Raw genomic sequence first — 19,188 nt, 5'->3', positions numbered from 1 at the left:
GTACTTATCAATTCCCTCCTTATTGCCAGTGTAATACCAGCAGCGTCCCATTTTTCAGGCAGATCAGTATATGTTGTTCAGGCCCATCCTGAGTCATGGAGCCCTGTAAGGTGCCACCTTTCTCTAAGACTTAAAATCTGCTGTGGTGAAAACGAGAGTAACTTCTTTCTCAGATTTATCCATTGTTACAAGTTTGTGTGTTGCCATCTGGGGGACAAGGACTTGTGACATCCTCGTTGACTCCTTTCTCCTTCTCTCTCCTTCTTCCTTTCAGAGTGCTGCTGGGGTGAGTGCAGAAGAATGGCTGCGGCAGAACCTCTGACCGCTTTCTCACGATGGTACCTCTATGCCATCCACGGCTATTTCTGTGAGGTGATGTTCACAGCTGCCTGGGAGTTTGTGGTCAACTTCAACTGGAAGTTTCCCGGTGTTACCAGTGTGTGGGCACTCTTCATCTATGGCACCTCCATCCTTATTGTGGAGAAGATGTATCTGTATCTCAAAGACAAGTGTAACATTTTAGTGCGCTGCTTCATTTACACACTGTGGACATACCTCTGGGAGTTCACCACTGGCCTCATCCTACGCCAGTTCAATGCCTGCCCGTGGGACTATTCCCAGTTTGATTTTGACTTCATGGGCCTCATCACCCTGGAGTATGCCATCCCATGGTTTTGTGCTTCTTTCATCATGGAGCAGCTGGTGATTAGAAACACCCTGCGCTTACGATTTGATGAGACTGCTGAGCCTGGGGCCCCCACTGCACCCGTTGCCTTGGCCAATGGCCACGTGAAGACGAATTGAGCAGAGACTTAGAGCTGTACTTAGCAATCTGAGAGAGCCCAGATCTCTACCACTGACCGTCGGCTCTGGCTCTGAGGTACTGCTCCTTGCTGTATAAGATTCATAACCCCATTTTTCTAATGGGGATGTGCATGGGATATACCAGAAAAAATGGAACCAATAGATTTTCTATGGATTTTATTGTTTGGGCTCCAAGGACCAATATCAGTTACTTGTTAGTTAGGTTGTTTCTGATTTTAACTTATTACTGATGAAAGCAGTCCTTTTGCTTACACTTTAAAGTGGAGAAAGAAGAAAAAAGAAATGCTACGGTGGAAATGCATCCTAAAAAACCCCACCTAATCAGTGGATGGGCATGGACACGCCAGCTGAGTTAGTGATTGGCTTACTCCATTAGGCAATATTCAGGTGCTTGCTTGCAACCAATACCTCCCGTGGGACCTGAGATGCTGCAGGAACAAGCAAAATCCATCTGCTGTTGAGAAGACTGGCAGTCTGCTGGGGACGTAGATGGTGTTCCCCTCACCAGGTCCCACTGGCCTCTCCCCAGGTTCTTTGTTGCACCATGAAATAATGTGGTGCTGGACATCTTGCTGAACTTATACAGATATTATACTTTTTGAAATCTCAGTCCTGATACTTCTGATACTCAATAGAAATATTTTCTTTTTTTCCTTGTTTTTTTTTTTTCCATTCCTTTTTTTTCTAAAAAGGCCTTTTTTGCCAAGTGATTTTTACCATAATCTGTGCTATCTGAATCTTGGCAAAAGGCACAAGAAATAGTGCAAGTCTTCCCATCTCCTTTGTCCCCCCAAAGCAGATCTTGCTGCAGATTCCAACTCCCATCTCAGCCGTGCAAACCTTGTAGAGACTATATAGCCCACAAGACTTTTCTGCTTTCCTTTCCAGGGATTCCTCTGTTTCTGGTGATGTCGATGACTTTGTCTGGTTGCAACCCATTGTATTTGAAGGTCAGAACCTTCATGTGGCTAACTCAGAATTTGGTCCTCTGGCACTGACTCCCATGTTCCTTCAGCACTGGCAAACAACAACAAAAACAACAAAAAACTAAATACCTGTGTCTGAAAATCATGCACTTCTTCATGCTCTGCCTGAATGAGGCTTTGCGTTATGGTGTGAGAGCAGCAGGAGAGAGGTGGAGCAGGAGGGACTGCTGTGGCTTCACTGTAGACCTACCTGCACCAGGGACAGTTTGAAATTTAACCTGTTGGGACACTTATGGAGAATAAGGACAGCTGTGGTGCAGGGAAAGTGTTTGATAGTGGCAGCCACAAGTTTGTAATTCACTCTGTCAAGTCATGGCCTTTGAAGTTAGCAAGAAACAGAGAGCTTCCAGTTGTCAGATGTCTCACTCCTGAACTGATTTATGGGGAAAGTTTGCGAGAGTTGTCCCAAAAGGCCAGATTATTTTTTGTTGTTTTTCCACCACAGTCAACAGAGCTGTACCAGGGATACAGCAGAGCTGTACCAGGCCAGATTATTTTTTCTTATTCTTCCACCACAGTCAGCAGAGCTGTACCAGGGATAATTTGGCTTGAAATGCAAATCTGTTGTAGGATTCCACTCTTATTTTGAAAATAGTTGGGCCATTTCTTTGTATGTCACTTGTCTCTGGCAGGGGGTGCTCAGCTATGAACCTGCTCTTGCTCTGGTACAGCCATTCCTGAGAGGAAAAGCACTGCTGGTCCTGTGAGTAGAATTGTTTCTTGGTTCTGCTCTTACAGGGCAGTGTTAATAATTTTTTTGTATTACACAGGGAGCAATTATTTTATTCCTTCCCTTACCCGTTTCACATGGCATCCATTGCTGGCAATGGACACATGAAAACAGTGGTGGCAAGGATCTAATCAAATCTGCCCTGGGTATGCAATGTATCCCAAATCACTGAGAATACTTAGGTGGGTATTTAGAGTTCCCGTTTTGCAGTTCATTAAATCAAAAGAGAACAAACACTGAACAGGTAGTTCTTTTGATGCTGTGATGCCAGTGTTATGAAATCAGAGGAACAGTATGTAGATTATCAGCCTTGTTGGTCTCAGGAGTATAGATCCAGGCAAAACAGTCACCTGAAACTGTACATGGAGGGGAAAAAAAGAGCTTTGTGTGTGGGATAATGTAGATGAGCTCTACTGGAGCAGAACAAGAATTGCAAGGTGCAGATGAGAGCTGGGATCCCACTATTTTGGCCCTGGTTATGTCATGATCATCAAATGCAGTGTCTAAATCTGGGTTGTCCTCTCACAGCATAGCTTAAATGTGGTGTTGTGCTGCCTCCTACACCACCCCCACATTGTGTAAAACCCTAAGCTTTAGAAAGAACCTTAGGATCCGTGCTTTCTCCTTGGCTGTTACAAAATTCTTTGTAAAGGTTAAAAGGAGTTAGCAGTGTGGTGTGGAAGACTGGCTGTCTGCAGAGCTAACGTGGTGTGCAATAGCAGTTTTGTCTGTTATTGTCTGTACTTAAGAAGGTCCCATATAAACGACACTTTGTGTTTTGCTGAGTGATGTAATATTTAACTGCTCAAAATATAGAAGGGTTTCCCAGCAGCGTCTAGTATCCTAGGGCATTGTTCTTATTGCCTGTGTCATTGAAACAGCTGTTGTAGTCTGCTTTCCACTGGTGTCTGACGTGTACCACCCAGCTATTGCATCTTCATAGAGTGGTAATTTATACCCAGAAGTGCACTTTACTTGCAGCTTGCACACCAGAAACAGAAAAGAACCTGGCAAATTCTTAAGTAATGTAATTGTGTATAATACCACATACTTAATGCAGCAGGATTAGCCAGACTTCTCCTTACTCAGCAACATGGCTGCTGTCAAAGCTTTGTCTTTTCTGCAAAATCTCCCTTTTTAATACATGTGATGCTTCTTATAACATCTTGCAGAACTGCCCAGAGCACGTTGCCAGGATCTCAGTGAGAGCTCGGGAGCTGAAGTTGAAGAGACATTTACATTAAGAAGAAAACAAACGCACAAGGCCTAACATTTGTTTGTATGTGTATCTTCCTCAGTAGATTAAAGTTGCCTGTTTTGAGTTCACCAGCAATAAAAAAACCTTGTGATTTATCTACTTTGTCCTAACTGCAGCAAAGAGAAAGTGATCCTGATCTCTGCCTTTCTTTTCCAGGGGGGTTGTGGGATATGGGCTCCCCAGTGTTCCAGTTTTGCATCTATTCTCTCACTTGTTTCATGTGTACAAGTGTACAGTCCACCCTAAAGGATCTCAAAGTGTGTGATAAATAAATACGGAGTCTGGTGTCTGTCACACAAGAGGCAGTTCAAGCATTAGTGTGGTATCTGTTCATACTCCAAAGATCTTGCTAGAGAGTAATGTTTGATCTACAGCAGGACCAGATGACATTTTGGTCTTTTGTGTTATAATTGAGAGAAATGTGTACATACGTACCACGTATTATTGCGCCTTTGGTCTGAGTGCATTTTGTAATTAAAGCAGAGTAATACAATCAAGATTTTGCTTGACTAGTCCTGTGACTATAAAAGGTAAAAAAAGACTGCAGGGCTTTAGCTGCTTTGAGAATTAGGAAGCAGGTAACTGAAGTCCTGAGTTTAGCATAGTTCTGCTACAGACTGGTTCTCTAAAACCTGCAGAAAAAGAAAGGGGATTTCTTCACTCATGGGAACTTCTGCCTTTTCTGTAAATAAAACATGAGCCACAACCAAGATGTGAACTGAAAACAAATGTTTTTCTATTTTAATTTATCCTAAGCCCTGAATAGATGCAATATGCCCTTTATTCAAGGGGGAGGCTTGCAGACCTAAACTCTTTTCCTCCACTTCTGCCTGCAAAATGCAGCTGAACCACCTGAGGGGGAGAATACTCTCTTCCCCTTCCTTCCTGCACACTGGCAGCTACCAAATCCCTCTGTGGTCCATCCCCTGTTGTAAAAAGAAATTTTTCTTCTTACATGGCCTCTTACCAAACCAGAAGCTGTTAGTAATGTGTGTCACCTTACCCAGCTGCTTTGGCACCTAAAAACCACTTTGGGTCACAGAGCTGGTGAGAACAGATGAGCATGTTCCTTGTTTGGCAAATGGCCTCCCTTTGAACCTTTCTTCTCTTACACCTCCTGGAGTGTCCTGAGCTAACTGCTGGGGAAGGGACATTCCCTTCCTTCCACCTGCTGTCCCAGAGAATGGAGCAAGCTCTGCAGCTGCTCAGGGGCCTTGGCAGCACTCAAGGTTTTATGCTAACACAGGTCTGTTTCTGCTTGGGCACGGCAACTTTGATTTTAAGAGCTGTAAGGCTCTGAACTTCAGCCTCATCACAAGCAAGGCTTCCACATACCTCATAGTGAATTTGTATAATGTGGAGTAGCTTATATCTTCTAGGATGGCAAGCTTTTGCTCCATCAAGGGTTTGACCACTACTCAAACTGCTTTGTGAATGAGAGGGGAAGTTACAGACGCAGATGGTGCCCCCAGCACCTGTTCTGCTTTTGGCCCCTGGGCAGCTAGCACAGATGTGGAAGGAAAAGGTGCTGTTTTGACAGAAGTCCTAGGCAGGGGCTGGGGATACACTGGTTAGTTTGTGTCCAAAGGCACCACATCTTCAAATATAAATTTGTGCTTTCCCACTGAAATCTTTGCTACCTGTGGAAACACAAATTTTGCTTGCCCCAAAATGTATGTTTGCTTGAACTTACTCTGAACTAGAAGGAGTGTTCAAAATCTCCAGTCCTCTTTCTAGGCGATTCCCAGCTTACAACTTTGTGGAAAGTATGTCACCTTGGGATGTACAAGCTAAAGCTCATTAAGCCAGTATAGGTCCTAAAAGCCATATAGCGCTGTTCTCCATCCTGCTGAGTTAATCATGCTGAGAAGCAGAATAGACACACCTCAGAGTGTGCTGCCATTTGGCTATACCACTTCAGGATCTGAAATAGTAGCAACTCCTACTCAGGAATTCATTTTGCCTTATAAAATGTACTCTTAACTCCAGGCTTAAGAGGAAGAAATATATCCTACATAAGCTTCATCACTGCTTCTTATCTTATTTGTGCTCCTACTTGTTTAAGATTTCAGCTCTTAAATTGAGACCCTGAAGACCAAATGTGGAAGGTGACTTTTGACAGCTCTGGAGCAGGTCAGTATCATCACACAGTTGCACTCTGCATTGCATGGAGTGTGCTGTGCAGCTCCAGTCCACAGCTAGGATGGGCTTCTACCGTACAAGGATGAGTAGAGGGGGTGATAAAAACACTGCTGGTAAGGGTGGGAGAGCATGGACTGGTGGTGACACTCTCAAATCTTCAAGAGTTAGATTGAAAGAATCTCTTCATAGTCTCTGTATCTGGCACTTCTCATAGGTCTAAAGCAAATTGGCAGTTTTTATTCTAAGAGATGCAGACCATTTCTTTGACTCCTTACTCTGGAGTTTGAGTAGCTCACTCCTATTGTAGGCACTAAATTTTCTGATATGAATGGCCTTCATTAGTGTCTCAGAAAATAGCAGTTTTTAAATGGTAATTCCAAATGTTTGACGTCAGTTTGTATTTATGCTTTAGTCAATTTAGGAGCTAAAGACCCTTAAGTATCTGGTGATGCTATTTGTGTATACTGTTGTTTGGCATGTGATCCTACTTTAATACTGTAATGCAGAAGAAAGAGGAGCAAGTACAAGCAATTTTCTCTTTATTAAAAATACATAAATGTGAAGTTGAGACAGTATTTTTTAAATGGGTGAGATATGCATATGCTTAGAGATGTCTGGCCTTTCAAATAGGGGACACTTTCCAGTGAAGAATGTTGCTTTCCACTGTAGTTAATCACCTTTGCAACATTTCTATATTGATATATCAGTGTGGTTCTTTACCTTAGTATTTTGAGAATGAGAATAAAAGTATTTTCACATTACACTGAAGGATCTTTGAAGTGCTTTTCACAAACTAATGAAATAATTTTTGCTTCTGAAGAATTACTGAAATGGGTTAGAATTAACCCCAAATAGCACTGATCGAGAGGTGATGAAAGTTCCCAAAAAGTCATTTCAGAAAGAGAAAAGGGTATTTAACACTTTGCCTCTTAAACAAGTTTCCAGATTTGTGGAGTGAGTTAATGATGTTCTGATGATGGGAAACTGAGGAAGTGCTGCCTGGTTTCCACCATGTGAAGCTGTCCCAGAAATGGTTGTGCATATCATGGCATTGCTCTGTCTGCCCAAGTCAAAGCCATCACATGAAGGGACTGTCCGAGCCAATAGGCAGCCCAGTATCTTGTATAAAATAGGACTGATTCCCTCTGCTACGTAATCCCATCTCCATCAATAGAGTACTTTTGGGTAAATATTGCTAGGGGCAACAAGCTATGTTAAAGGCTGAACTGAGGTGACCATCTGCTCTATCAGCTCGTGTTGCAGTTACTGCAGAGCTTATCTGTGATGCTGTTTCTGTTGTCAGACCACTCATCTGATATCACAGCTCTTCCTACTGCTTCTTTTTCTCCAGCATCTTCTTTGGAGTATCCTGTCCTTTTCTATGCTTTATCTCCACTGTAATCCCATGCTGCAGTGACAGGTACCCAAGCTCCCCTACCCCAAGTCTGAGCCTCACCTTTGGCAATTGAATAAAAATGCTATGTTAAATATTTGCTGATGAGCTGTACCTTGTATTGAAGCCCCCAACAGCTGCAGTTGTCAGTACTTTGAAAAGCAGAAAATATTTTACACACTTGCCTTCAGGCACAAGTACAGCAGGAAGTATGAAATTACCGTTCAGTGTGTTTGTTCTACCTTCCACACAATGGTACACAATAGGTTTTCATGGCTAAATTCAGCAAAAAGCTTCTCTGGTCAATCTCTATGAGTTTTGGTGAATGTAGACTAATACATAATTTCACCTTATCCTTCACATAAATGTGTATACATATAGTGAGTGTGTTTAGAAGCACAAACATAGCTGATGGCATACATGCATTGTAACTTCTACCAGCAAAGAAGAGCCATCCCCTGTTTAGCTCCCTACTCACTGCCTCTTTCTTGAGCAGATGAAATCCAGAGAATATCAGAAATAAAGCCCACATACATATTAAGAAGGTTAAGATCTAAGTTTGATGTTCTTGACATTGCAAGCTGCATGTCTGTGTGCTCTGGTATGGCCTCAGTTGGATGTATAAGGGGATGAAGGACTCTTAATTGATGAGCAGTCAGCTCAGAGAGGGAAATTAGGCCTAGGTTTTTCAAACATGTTTTACATATGGTGTTTAAATCAGATTAAGGCAAACATACCATAATATCCTACTTCATCTTTATAAAAGGGGAGTTATCACTTGGGGACCTTCTGGTTCCTTTGATAGGGTTTGGCTTCCAGTCTGTAGGCACTCTATAATTGCTCAGGAGAGCAGTGTGTACCCTGCTGAGCCAAACCCATCCCGTCCACTCCTGTTTCTCAGCTAAGGCAATCAACCAAAAGTACTCGCAGCCAGGCTGCAATGTTGATCCTAGACATCCTGTTCTTCTGCTGTTCCATCTTTTGGCCACTGGATTTGTCTCCAATCTCAGTCACTTTGCAAATTGTCCAGTCCAGGCCTTGTGTTTCTATTGTCACATTGATGTAAGCCTGTCCCTAGCCGGATCTGTAAGTGCTAAGTTATCAGAGAGAGTAAGCATTAAAAAAAGTTTCTTGAAGTTTTCAAGGATAAGAATAAACATCCCAGCTCTGTTCCACCAATGAAAGAGCTTGACCAAAATGTCCAAGAGGTACTTCTGTTCCTCTGTTGACTCTTTCCATCCAGGAAAGGGGATTTCCATCCAGGAAGGCAAATCCCTGACAATGATTTGAGCAAGCCAGCAACACCAGGGTGGAGCATGGCTTGTGGCACACACAAGAAGCCTCCTCTGTGCAACTCTTCTTCAGGTGACACACAGGTGTCCACCTTAGTCAGGTGCTGGCATTCTGTAGGAAAGCAGCTTTTTAATGTCACTAGATGGTGAACTGGCTCTTCAGCAGGGCCTGATTGGATCAGCATGGCAATGATAATGATACTTTGGTTCACAAGTGTGATGACAAAGCACAGGTGTCCTTTGATCTTCCAGTAAGGGCAGCATGGCTCCCAGCAGTTTGCTTATAGAAGGGCTTTGTGCTGCATGACTGCTGAAAGTAGCACAAACATCTCCAAACAACACCACAGGCTCCAGTTGTCCTGGCCACTGACCTCTGGGCATGCACCCAGCATGAAGCTTGTGGTGTTACACTGTCCCAGCAAGGCTGTCTGCAACCTTATGGCTGCTGGCAAAGACAGCAGTAAGCCTGGCTTTGACTGCTGTCATGTATGGTTCATTAAACCTTATTTCTCTGCTTTATCTTCCATTGCCCATCCTGTCCTTCCTCTCTGCCTCACTAGCTGCCTCCTGGCAAGGTCTTATTGCCTGTTAGGGCTAGAGTGTTCATCTCTATTTCCTGTTTTCTATCTGGTGACTTAATCCTTGCCACTTGACAATTTTTTCTTGGCTGGGGCCACTCTCCCCCTCCTCAGGAATCCCTGTTCAGATCAGCTGTGTCCCCAGTCTGGGCACCCCCACCCATCCAGTTACACAGTTTTTACTGCCAACTCCTCCCCGTGTCCCAGACCTCTGCCTCCCTCCTAGCTTGCCACCATCTCACTAGACCAGCATTATTCTTGGCTTCTCTGGCATCTCTTCCTGAATGAGTTACCAACAACTCAAACCACTGCAGTCAGGATGGATTTCTGGTCTCATTTTTCTTCTCATGTATCCCATTTTTCTCATTTCTCCCTGGAAGATACATAACAAATGGGAGAAGCAGAGACATCTTTGACTTTGTCTTCTGCTCTTCCATATTTGCCAAGCCTTTATGTTTTACTACCTTCTCTCTGCCCCCTGAGGTCTCCCTCCTGGACTGGTGCTGGTGTTTCACATCACTCGTCCTGCTCCCAGGATGTTTTCTTCAGCTGACCTTCTAGAAAATACCCTTCTCCGCATGCCAATCTGTCTCACTAGCCCTACAAAACCCAGCAAATTAAATCAGCTATGTATCTATTTCACATATTTATGAGTGAGATACTAATCCCTGCATAGTGAAAGGGTCATATGTACAAAAGGGGAAATGAGGACACCAGCATTAAAGGGAGAAGTGGGGGAAGGGAAGACCAAGACTGAGAGCAAGGGCAGGGCAGATGTCAAGGAGATGAGTTTACAGTGTTGAAAAAAAATACAGAAAACTGAAACAAGAGCAGATATGACTATTATTGGCAAGCCATATTGATTATTCTTTCCTTGCTAGTTCTATATATAAAGCACCCTACAACTATGTCTTCAGGGCAGAGATCAACTCCTCAACTGGCTCAGAAAAATACATAAAGAAATCTAAAAAACAGGAGACACCCCTTTTCTCTGTGTCTTCTATGAAAAGAAACATCTCTCCTTCCCTTTCAGGCCCAGCGGGAAAGCTGATCTGTCAGACTGATCCATTTGCCAAGACTGTCCTCCCAGGCCTCCTTGCCAATTGTCACTGTGCAAGCAGGAAAGCTCTTCCCCAGCACAGCTTCCCAGCACAGCTCATGCTCCACGAGGTCCCAGTGGGCAAAGGATTTGCACGTGATGCCCACCACCGTGACCTCGCGAAACGGCTCCGTTTCCCATCTGCTGTGTGCCATTTCCTTCCCAGGACACAAATGCATGTGAAATGTCTGCTGGATACAGAAACCTCTCAGGTTGCAGCCACGATAAAATACCCCTCCTTAAAGCAATAGAGAGAGATTGCATTTTTTATTGCCCTGTAAAGGATTCTGCAATGAGTGAGCTGGAGACTTGACAGTTGCATCCCAGTCATATTTTAACACAATACAGACAGCAGATGCTTCAAGAAAATTATGTTTCTTCATGTGCATTGAGTCTCCAGGGAGATTATACACTCAGGGTCAAAGGCTTTAGGGGCCTGGTTCTACAGCCCTGCAGGAGGATTTTTTTGTTACCAGAAAAAAATATCTGAAAAGCACAGGGCATTCTGCCAAGCCTTCTGTATGGAGTCAGCAGGAAATGCTGCTCCCAAGAGATATTTTACCTACAGCTCTATCAGGGATAGTTTTTAGTATAACAATAGCACTGATCAAATATCCCTATTGCTGTTCCACCTTGCAGCCCAAGTATTTGGGCTGAGCCTGAGCAGAGGAGCAGCAGTTACTCATTCAACTGTCAAAAGTTTATTTCTGTGTGGGAAAACTGTCTGCTTCCATAATGGCAGGCAGAAATGGGTATTTTGTCACAGTATGGTGTTTTTGAAATGCAGATATCTTGGCCAAGGAAATCATTAGCTGGCCAGCTCAGAAGACCATGCAAGGGAGACAATTATGTCCAAAGATGCAATGAAAGCTCTCATGGGGTTCTCACTGTACAGACTGAGACAGAGATGTTTTAATGAGGTTTTACAAAGAAGCTCCCTCCTCCTACTCCCAATCCTGCACAACTGTTACTTTATCTGATTTGTATATTGAAGGATTAAGACTGAGCAAACCCTATGAGAATAAGTGACATGCGATTTAGCAATCCAAACCTTGACACAGCCCCTCTAAAACCCAGTCCTGAAATACCTGTAACTTGTATCTACAACTGAGCTGTAGATACAAGCAGTCCAGGGTGCAAGCTCATAGCCAGAGTTCTCAGTAGTCTCTGGGACCAGCCTGGCCCAGCACAGACAGGTGGTACTTACCCAGGTTCTGGCAGGTGCTGGAGCTGGACACTCCCAACAGGGAATGCCTGTGCAGCCCAGCCGCTTGCAAGACAAAAGCATGCACCAGCACAGACATGGGCCTTACTACAACTGGTTTCTGAGAAAAAGGAAAAGGTAGTATCCTTAGTTTGGACTAATTTCTTTGTTATTCTGTGTCTCATGCTTGCAGGTGTGTAAAATGCTACTAAATCACAGAGGGAATGTTTTATGCTCACTGAATGGTGAAATCATTAACATTAGATAAGAACCAAAGGGAACATGGATCTCACTTATTACTAAATCCTGCCTCAGACAAAGCTGCTTCAAATTTCCATGTTTTAGTAAGGAAAGGCTACTAACCAAGGAAACCAGGATTTACCTCAAGTGCTAAAATCTGCACAAGAGAAAGGAACTAGTTTTAGCAATTGCCCTCCAAAACCTGCAGAGCCATGTAAGGCATCAGTTTGGCTTTGCAGTGCTACTGGCCTAAAAGCATTAATTGCCCCACTATGTTCCCCCCAACCTCATGCACAGAGGTTAATAGTGCTAGAAATAGTAAATGTCAGGAAGTGTTTCTGAGGTGGAATGTAAATAATAAATTTCATTTTACCAAGTCATGGGTCTTCCCACCTTGGTGTATAAGAAGAAAGCCTTTCTCTTCTTGCATTGACTCAATTTCCACACTTTTCATGGCTGAATTGGTGTCAGCAATTTTCTTTTTTTCTTCAAGTTTTAAACAGGCAGAAGGAGGAATGGAGGCACTTGTAAGCAGAAGAAATTAGCAGTGGGGAGGAAAAACTGTGAGAATTCCTGCCCATGCCAACCTATTTTTTTTTTTCATTTCATTTAAAATACATAGTTTTTATATTATGTGTTTATTTCAATTGTTGACATACTGCACAAAAAAAGCCAGTGTGTTACTCAAGGCATTTCTGGCAGATAGAAAGGCAAACTATCCAGTAAGGATCAGCAGCTAACCCACAGCAAAGCTTAATCTCCAGCCAAAAGCTTAATCTAACAGAAACCAAACATCTGCCCTTCTCGGGTATGCTGGGATGAAGTCTTGGTTTCTGGATGGTTCCAGAATTATTCTTCATCTTCTGACTCTTCCCAAAGCAGGGCCTGGGCACTCACTCTGGGGTTTAGGTAAAAGATTGTGGTGTATGATGGCAGAATTACAGCTACAAAGCCTCAGAGTGAACCATACATAGGTCTAGTACAATTAAAAGTATCCCTCTCTTGCCCTGTAAAACATTCTGCTTTTTCTGGATTTTCTCTCCCAGTATCTCTTTTCATACACAGCATATTGAAACCATTATCCCTGGAATAAGAGGGTGAATGCTGCTTTATTTCCCCCACTCTATCTCATTTCTGACCTCTGCTGCTTTTTACTATTCTAGTCCTGGTTTATAATTGGAAATTGAAAGCTCAAAGATTTTCTTCACATCTGACATTCATTCATCCTCCCAGCTTCTTTGGTCCCAGTGAGATTAATAGCAGAGAAATAAACAATCAAAACTGTGTGTTTATGGTCCGTGTTTTTAATACCCAAACTTCTGTTTTTAGCCTGATTTACTGTAACTTTATTCACTTCACTGACCTCATTCTGAATCCTCACAAATGTAAGAAGGAAGTCGGGTAATATATTTCAATGCGGACATATTTTAAGCATAACACTGAGAGTTAAGACAAACAAGTCATCTTGCTCATCTTACCATTCCCCAGCTGTGATGACTTGTCTATATTCCTGATCTTATCATTCAAGCCTAGATATTTGAAAAGTGACCATAGATTTAGAGTGACTCAAGTTTTGCCAGTCTGGGACATTTCTCCCCCAATTCTCTTCAGCTGGCTCCAGTTAGAAGTATGTCAGCTGTACACCCCTGGGGAGGAAAGTATTTCAAGCTGGAAGCCCTAAAATGAAGCCAGCTCAAATCAGAGGGTTTAAAAGTAATTTGGCCTTTGTATGTGACTTGGTGAGTTCCCACTGTGAGGTCAGGGAAACACGCAGCTCCCAGTGGGACCTGAATGAGAGCCAGTTCAATCAAATGTTTGGTACCATACGGCTGTTGAGTCACACAGCCCAGGATACACCTGTCCCTACTGATGCCATGACAGCACAGCTGATGAAAGTCAGTGATGAATGCAGGATATCTCCCATCTTCTGTAAGCTCAGTGGCACCTTTCCTTATGGTGTATTTTATTTTGCAAGGCTGGGAGTGTTCTCATTTCATACCCTTTCCCTCTTTGGTGTGAAAACTGGGGTCCAGGAAAATATTCCTTCAATGGCTGAACTGGATTGGACTCTGATGCTTCATGCAGATTTATAAGCCTCTATCCTAAAGACCACTGAAATAAAAGTTCAGTTATTAGACAACTAATAGGACCCTGGCTCAGCAAAACAGTTTCAGCTGTTCAGCTGAAAAAGATGCATTCAGCTTCTTGCTGTACAAATGTCCTATTTTACTTCAATTAAGTATAGGCTTAATTTGCTGCATAGTTAATTTAATACAATTTGCTGCAGTGATTTATTTAAAAAATAGCTATGGCTCTATAAAATCAATTTGTCATGGGCAGTCATTGTAGGGTGAGGATGATGTGATCATAGCTATAGCATTATACCCAAACACTGAGTGACAAACATGCTTGCCTGGATAGTCTCTATAGTAATTGAGTTTGCACTGCTGGAGTACTGGGGTGATATTTGCATATATTATTGCTCTGTGCTCATCCCAGTAAAATGGATAAGAAGTGCCATGCTTCAAGGTAAAAAAATAATCACCACAGAATTAACCTGATCTCTTCTTTCCTCTGTGGTTAAATCTTCTGTAATTATCCACTATGAGATGGTTAAATCTTCTGTAATTATCCACTATGAGATGTCTTCCATCTGTTCTCCAACAGTGCTAAGACACAGGACACTGGGTCTTTGTTTTGATCTTCTTTGAGACTGCTGAGTTCCTTGTAGGTGTGTGTGAGCATGAGTAACATCCAATTACAGGGCATGAAGATGTCTCATTTTTTCACAGGCAAGCAGAAAACTAAAGCACAAATACTGCAGCAGTGGAGACATTCTTCTGCTTTCTCTGCTCAGGTTCTATCTTCCAGGCCACTCAGCCACCTTTGGAAACACTTAAAAAACATCTTCTAGAGGAGAATGATGAGAATGTCTGAAGTAGTTTCCTTTGTAGTTCCAGCCATAGGGATCTCATTCAGAATGGCTTTAAAAATAAGTAAAATGAAATCCATGCAAAAGCCAAACATCCCAGACCAAAACAATTAAAGGAATGATATGTTCCAGGCTTTGTTTGCTTTCTGGTTTCTGTGTTTGTTGTTTGAAATAAGAACTACTGGGTTGACATCAGCTGATGGGTTATCAGAGCAATCAATCTGTAACATCACAAGTGAAGACTCCTTTTCCCCCATTTCTGGCAACTGCACAGAGATGAGTGTCTGAGATCTGTTCTTCTCTCCTGGTGTTGTCCAAGCAGAAAAGCTCATCTCTCAGTCGAGTCCACTGGTTTCTGTTGTCTCTTTTCTCCACTAAAGAACTCTACAGATGGAGTGAGGGCTGCACCTGAAAGCAACAGATATCCTACCCTAATTGCTAAAACCAGGCACCATCGGTGCTAATTTCATGGTGTCTGAGTATGATGACAAGGGGTACACAGTGCACTTTCACTACTGGTCACTGTGAAAAATCACTACTTTGATTTTTCTAGTCTAATTGCAGCTTCTCAATAGAGGCTGGATGCTGTGAAGGGCTAAAGGCCCCCTGCTGTGATATTTGTCACTTTTTTTTCTATCTCAGCATCTCGAGGAAAGCTGCAGGAAAATCTGTGTTGAGAGTGGCAAGGCCTGGTTATTGCAGACATCACTACTGGGACAACCACGGCAGCTACGTAAACAGACGGTAAAGACAAAGCAGTAAAAAAGGAGTGCTGGTAAGGGACAGGTGAAAGGCAGGAGCATGTCAGGTTTGTTTTATGTAGGGTAAATTTAGTTTAGCATGTACAGGCAAAGATCTGCTCTGTAACATCAACTTCACATGGATTATTATGCTGTTGCTGTATCAGTTCATGGCCTTCTCATCTAACAGAAACTTAACAGGGAAATAGGAAAGCTCCAAAGACTTGAATGGCTCTTCCTGTCCCTTTAACCAGGAAAAACTAAATGAAGTAGGAAGCTGATCTTGGTGGGTAATCTTCTTAGATGTGTCCAGGCTAAAAGTGGAATAATCCCTGAAGTCTCTGAATTTGTTTGTTGTAGTTTGGGCAGAAAGCAAATGCAAATGAGTTTTTCAAAGCTGTAATATGTGGGGCTGCCCTTCTGCCTGCAGTGGCCAGTCTGCTTTGTTGTAAAAAGGGTAGGAGGTACAGACACTCCCTTTCAAAAAAACTCCACACTTGTATTTAATATTTCTGAAATAGTTCTGGAGGTTGTGGATAATTCTGGATTCACAGCAGCATGCATGAATAGGCAGAAAACAGAGAGATACCTTCTGCCTGTTCTGAGAAAAAAATCTTACTTTTCCTGGGTGTAAAGGTGTGTGGTCAGACAGGTCTTCACAAATATCTGAGGAGGATTCATTATTAATTTGGTTTAATCCTTCCTGAGGAGGAGGAAAAAAAGTTAATTGCTTGGGGAGAAGCACTTATCCAATCCACAGATGGTTCAGATGACTCAGGTGTAGTGGGAAGAGTAAGTCAAAATTAAAAGATGGGTTACTTTTTCACAGGTTTGTTGTTCTTAAATTTTTATAGCCAATGGCAACAGAGCTGAGCAGCTTCTAGAAAAAATAGAATAGTGTTTTCCTTTTCCCCACCCCATCCCTGGAGCAGATGCATCTGGCAAAATATCAAATTGAAGTAGCTTTCCTAAAGCTGTGCTAGTGTGGACAGCATGAAAAATAAAGTGTTTTCAACCAAAGTGCAGGCCTCCTAAGAGATATTTTGAATTTCTTTTTTTTTTGTGATGGGGAAACCTCAAAGGATTGGAAGTAAATCTCCAACTCCTTTGGGGAGACAGACACAGGCAGAATAATTCATTGGAGGTTCCTCTGTGTACTGTTATTAGCAACCTCTTGGGACCTTAATCCCAGGAAAGCATGCAAACCAGCACAACTGGTTTCAGTCTCCAGAGCTCACAGGTAATTTCTTTCTATTAAAGAATGTGGTAAGCATCAAGTAGGTAACCCCAAGGAATAGGAATATATTAGACTAATTAGACACTAGTCAGCAAGCATAAGGTGGGGAATTGCTCTGAATATCTGGATTACCCTTGTGAGTCTGAATTGTTGCTGTATTCTGCTGGAATAGAATCTTTTGGGGAGATATTTTCACAGGAATAGGGGAACACTGCTAATTTTAAAGCAAGAATTGATAGTTGGAAAATAGTAATAAACCTGAGGATTGTAGTCAGTATCAGTGAGCTGTCACTGTGTTAGCAATTATGTGAATCATCTGAAATGTTCCAGAATGCAAACTATTATCTGAAAATTCTCACAAAAGACTGTATTGAGCTTGAGAAAGAAACTTTTCTGTGGAATCTGTTCCAGAAAGGAAACATTTTACCATTATCTTTTCAATTCTAAGGACTTGCAGAATTATTAACTACTGAGTATTTATTTGGGTAAGAACTGACAAGTCTTTCATAACATGCCCTTCAAATCAGACTTTATCCCTTTCTGCTTGCCCCTTAGACAGCTAATCACCATTCCCTTTTTAATTTTAATTGGTGTGCTTGATGTTACATCCTTTTGATTCTATGAGAATTTGTTTGTCATTTGTCATTGCTGTTATACTTCTGCCTTTCTGTGACTTTTCCTCCAGTGTTGCCAGTTTAAATGACCTTCTTATGTTAATGCGGTGAAACTCAGTTCTTATAAAGTAATAATCTCTTATCTTTATTTATCCTTTCTTATTTTAAGTTTCAGAAGCAGCGAAAGGCTTAGCCTAGCACAGTTCTCTGCTGTATCATGCCTGACACGAGTCTATTGGACTGGCACTACTTCCTCTGTTTGCAGACTAATGGGGAAAAACAAAACCAAGATGGAAAACAGACACCGTGTTGTCAAGGGGCTTGACCAAGGTCACAGAGCAGAGCAGTTTGCAGAGTGTCCTCATTCCCTAGTGACTACTGCCCTAGTCAAACATATGGAAGCTGTGATGCTGCCTGTTGTGTTGCTGCTTGAGAATGTTGACAGTGACTAAGCTGGTTATCCTCTGAATGTTCTCTCCATTGAGTTACATGAAGAAGATGATGCACAATTATTTGACAGCAGGTTTAAAGGTGTATCTGCATATTTGAGAAGCAGACTGGGGAACAGTCATGGCACTTCTGAGAAACAGGATTCAAAGAACTTGCAGGAGAGGAACCTGGCTATATTGATTTTACTCACCAATTTTCTAAAGTACTTGACTGGTAAGATTTTCTTCCCTTGCTCAATGTTCCAAAAGAGTTCTCTGGTTTAATACAGGTATTTTGTTTGTATAGAAAGTGGAAAGGAAGCCTGTTGGCCTGCAGGTGAAGGGAAAGCCCTGATACGTTTGTGGGAGGGAAAAAAAGTCATCGAGGCAATGCTCCCCTTTCCTCTGCTGCGAAGGCAGGGTTTCTGCTACCCCTGTGCTGAGGAGGAAACTGTAGTTCATGACAAGTTATAGTATGGTCATGTCCTTCTTTTTGCGTTGAAACTAAGCTGCAGCCACATATTTTCGCTTTCCTTAGACAACTCTTCTCAGATGTGACTCACATTTTTCAAGTCAACTTTTAAAGGCCGACTACACTAGGAGGAGCTCTTCCTCCGTGCCATCTGTCCCTGTTCAGCTACCTTTTCACTAAGCTCTCAGTTGCTTTTGTATGGGCTGCTTACTCCTTGCCCAGCTTCTTAAATCCTCTGGACTTCTCTGAGCATGTAAACTCCCTTCAAGGTATGAAAGAAACATTAATTCCCTGACCCGTTTTGACATTATGGTTGTTGGGCATTTTATCATATCTTCTTGCTATTTCTTTTGTTTCCAAATGTTCTGTTCATTTGGAAGAGTGGCTGAAGTGTTCTGTAGTTTGCAGCTTCAATATGGCATTTGTTTTTCAGAACAGACAAAAGCCCAGCCATGCAGCAGCTCCCTGTGCTCAGTTTCTCAGTTAGATGTCCAAGGTAGTTTGGCCCATTTTTTTCTTCAGTTTGGTTATTTTTTAGTACTGTAAGGATTATGCAGATAACTTATATATAGTAAAAAGTTCAACACTTTGTAGTATAACCTAGAGTGAGTTGGAAAACTCACCTCATAGACTTAATGTCAGTCATGTTTGATGACTGCTTCTCCCTGTTATATTCAGAAATTCCCTATATCAGGAACAGTGTGGTCAACAGGACTAGGGAAACTATTCTTCTCCACTGTTTGGCGTTGGTGAAACCACATCTCAAGTACTAGGTCCGGTTCTGAACCCCTCAATTCAGGAAGTACTGGTGAGTGTCCAGAGAAGGGCAACAAAGCTGGTGAAGGTTTTTGGGTTCAGTGAGGAGCAGCTGAGGGAGCTGGGGTTGTTTAGCCTGGCAAAAAGGATGGTGGGGCCTTATCACTCTCCACAACTACCTGAAAAGAGGCTGTAGCCAGTTGGGGTGTGGCACCCCCTCCCAGGTAACCAACAGGCCAAGAGGATATAGAGAAGAGGTTTA

General features: G+C 42.5%; 2 protein-coding genes across 20 annotated transcripts in view; both read left to right on the top strand.

The window, feature by feature from the left end:
• The window catches only part of TMEM229B (transmembrane protein 229B), a 32,410-nt gene extending 28,516 nt beyond the window's left edge, over window positions 1–3,894 (top strand). For both annotated transcript variants that reach the window (XM_021537046.4, XM_021537047.4), the window contains one exon: window positions 275–3,894. In XM_021537046.4, the coding sequence (XP_021392721.3) occupies window positions 301–804 (504 nt within the window). In that variant the 5' untranslated portion in view covers window positions 275–300 and the 3' untranslated portion in view covers window positions 805–3,894. The remainder of the gene's footprint in view (window positions 1–274) is intronic.
• The window catches only part of RAD51B (RAD51 paralog B), a 452,264-nt gene that overhangs the window by 28,516 nt on the left and 404,560 nt on the right, over window positions 1–19,188 (top strand). For 14 of the 18 annotated variants that reach the window (XR_014956026.1, XR_014956032.1, XR_014956030.1 and 11 more), the window contains one exon: window positions 275–17,933. The exons of 1 other annotated variant lie outside the window; for it this stretch is intronic. The gene's annotated coding sequence lies outside the window, so the exon portion shown is untranslated. The remainder of the gene's footprint in view (window positions 1–274; window positions 17,934–19,188) is intronic. 3 more of the 18 variants (XM_085582071.1, XM_085582072.1, XM_085582073.1) reach the window with 3 other exon arrangements.

The sequence above is a fragment of the Lonchura striata genome, chromosome 5, assembly GCF_050655825.1.
Source record: "Lonchura striata isolate lonStrDom1 chromosome 5, ASM5065582v1, whole genome shotgun sequence".
NCBI lineage: Eukaryota > Metazoa > Chordata > Aves > Passeriformes > Estrildidae > Lonchura > Lonchura striata.
Note: the sequence above shows the minus strand (reverse complement) of the source record. Positions and strands in the feature narration are given on the sequence as shown.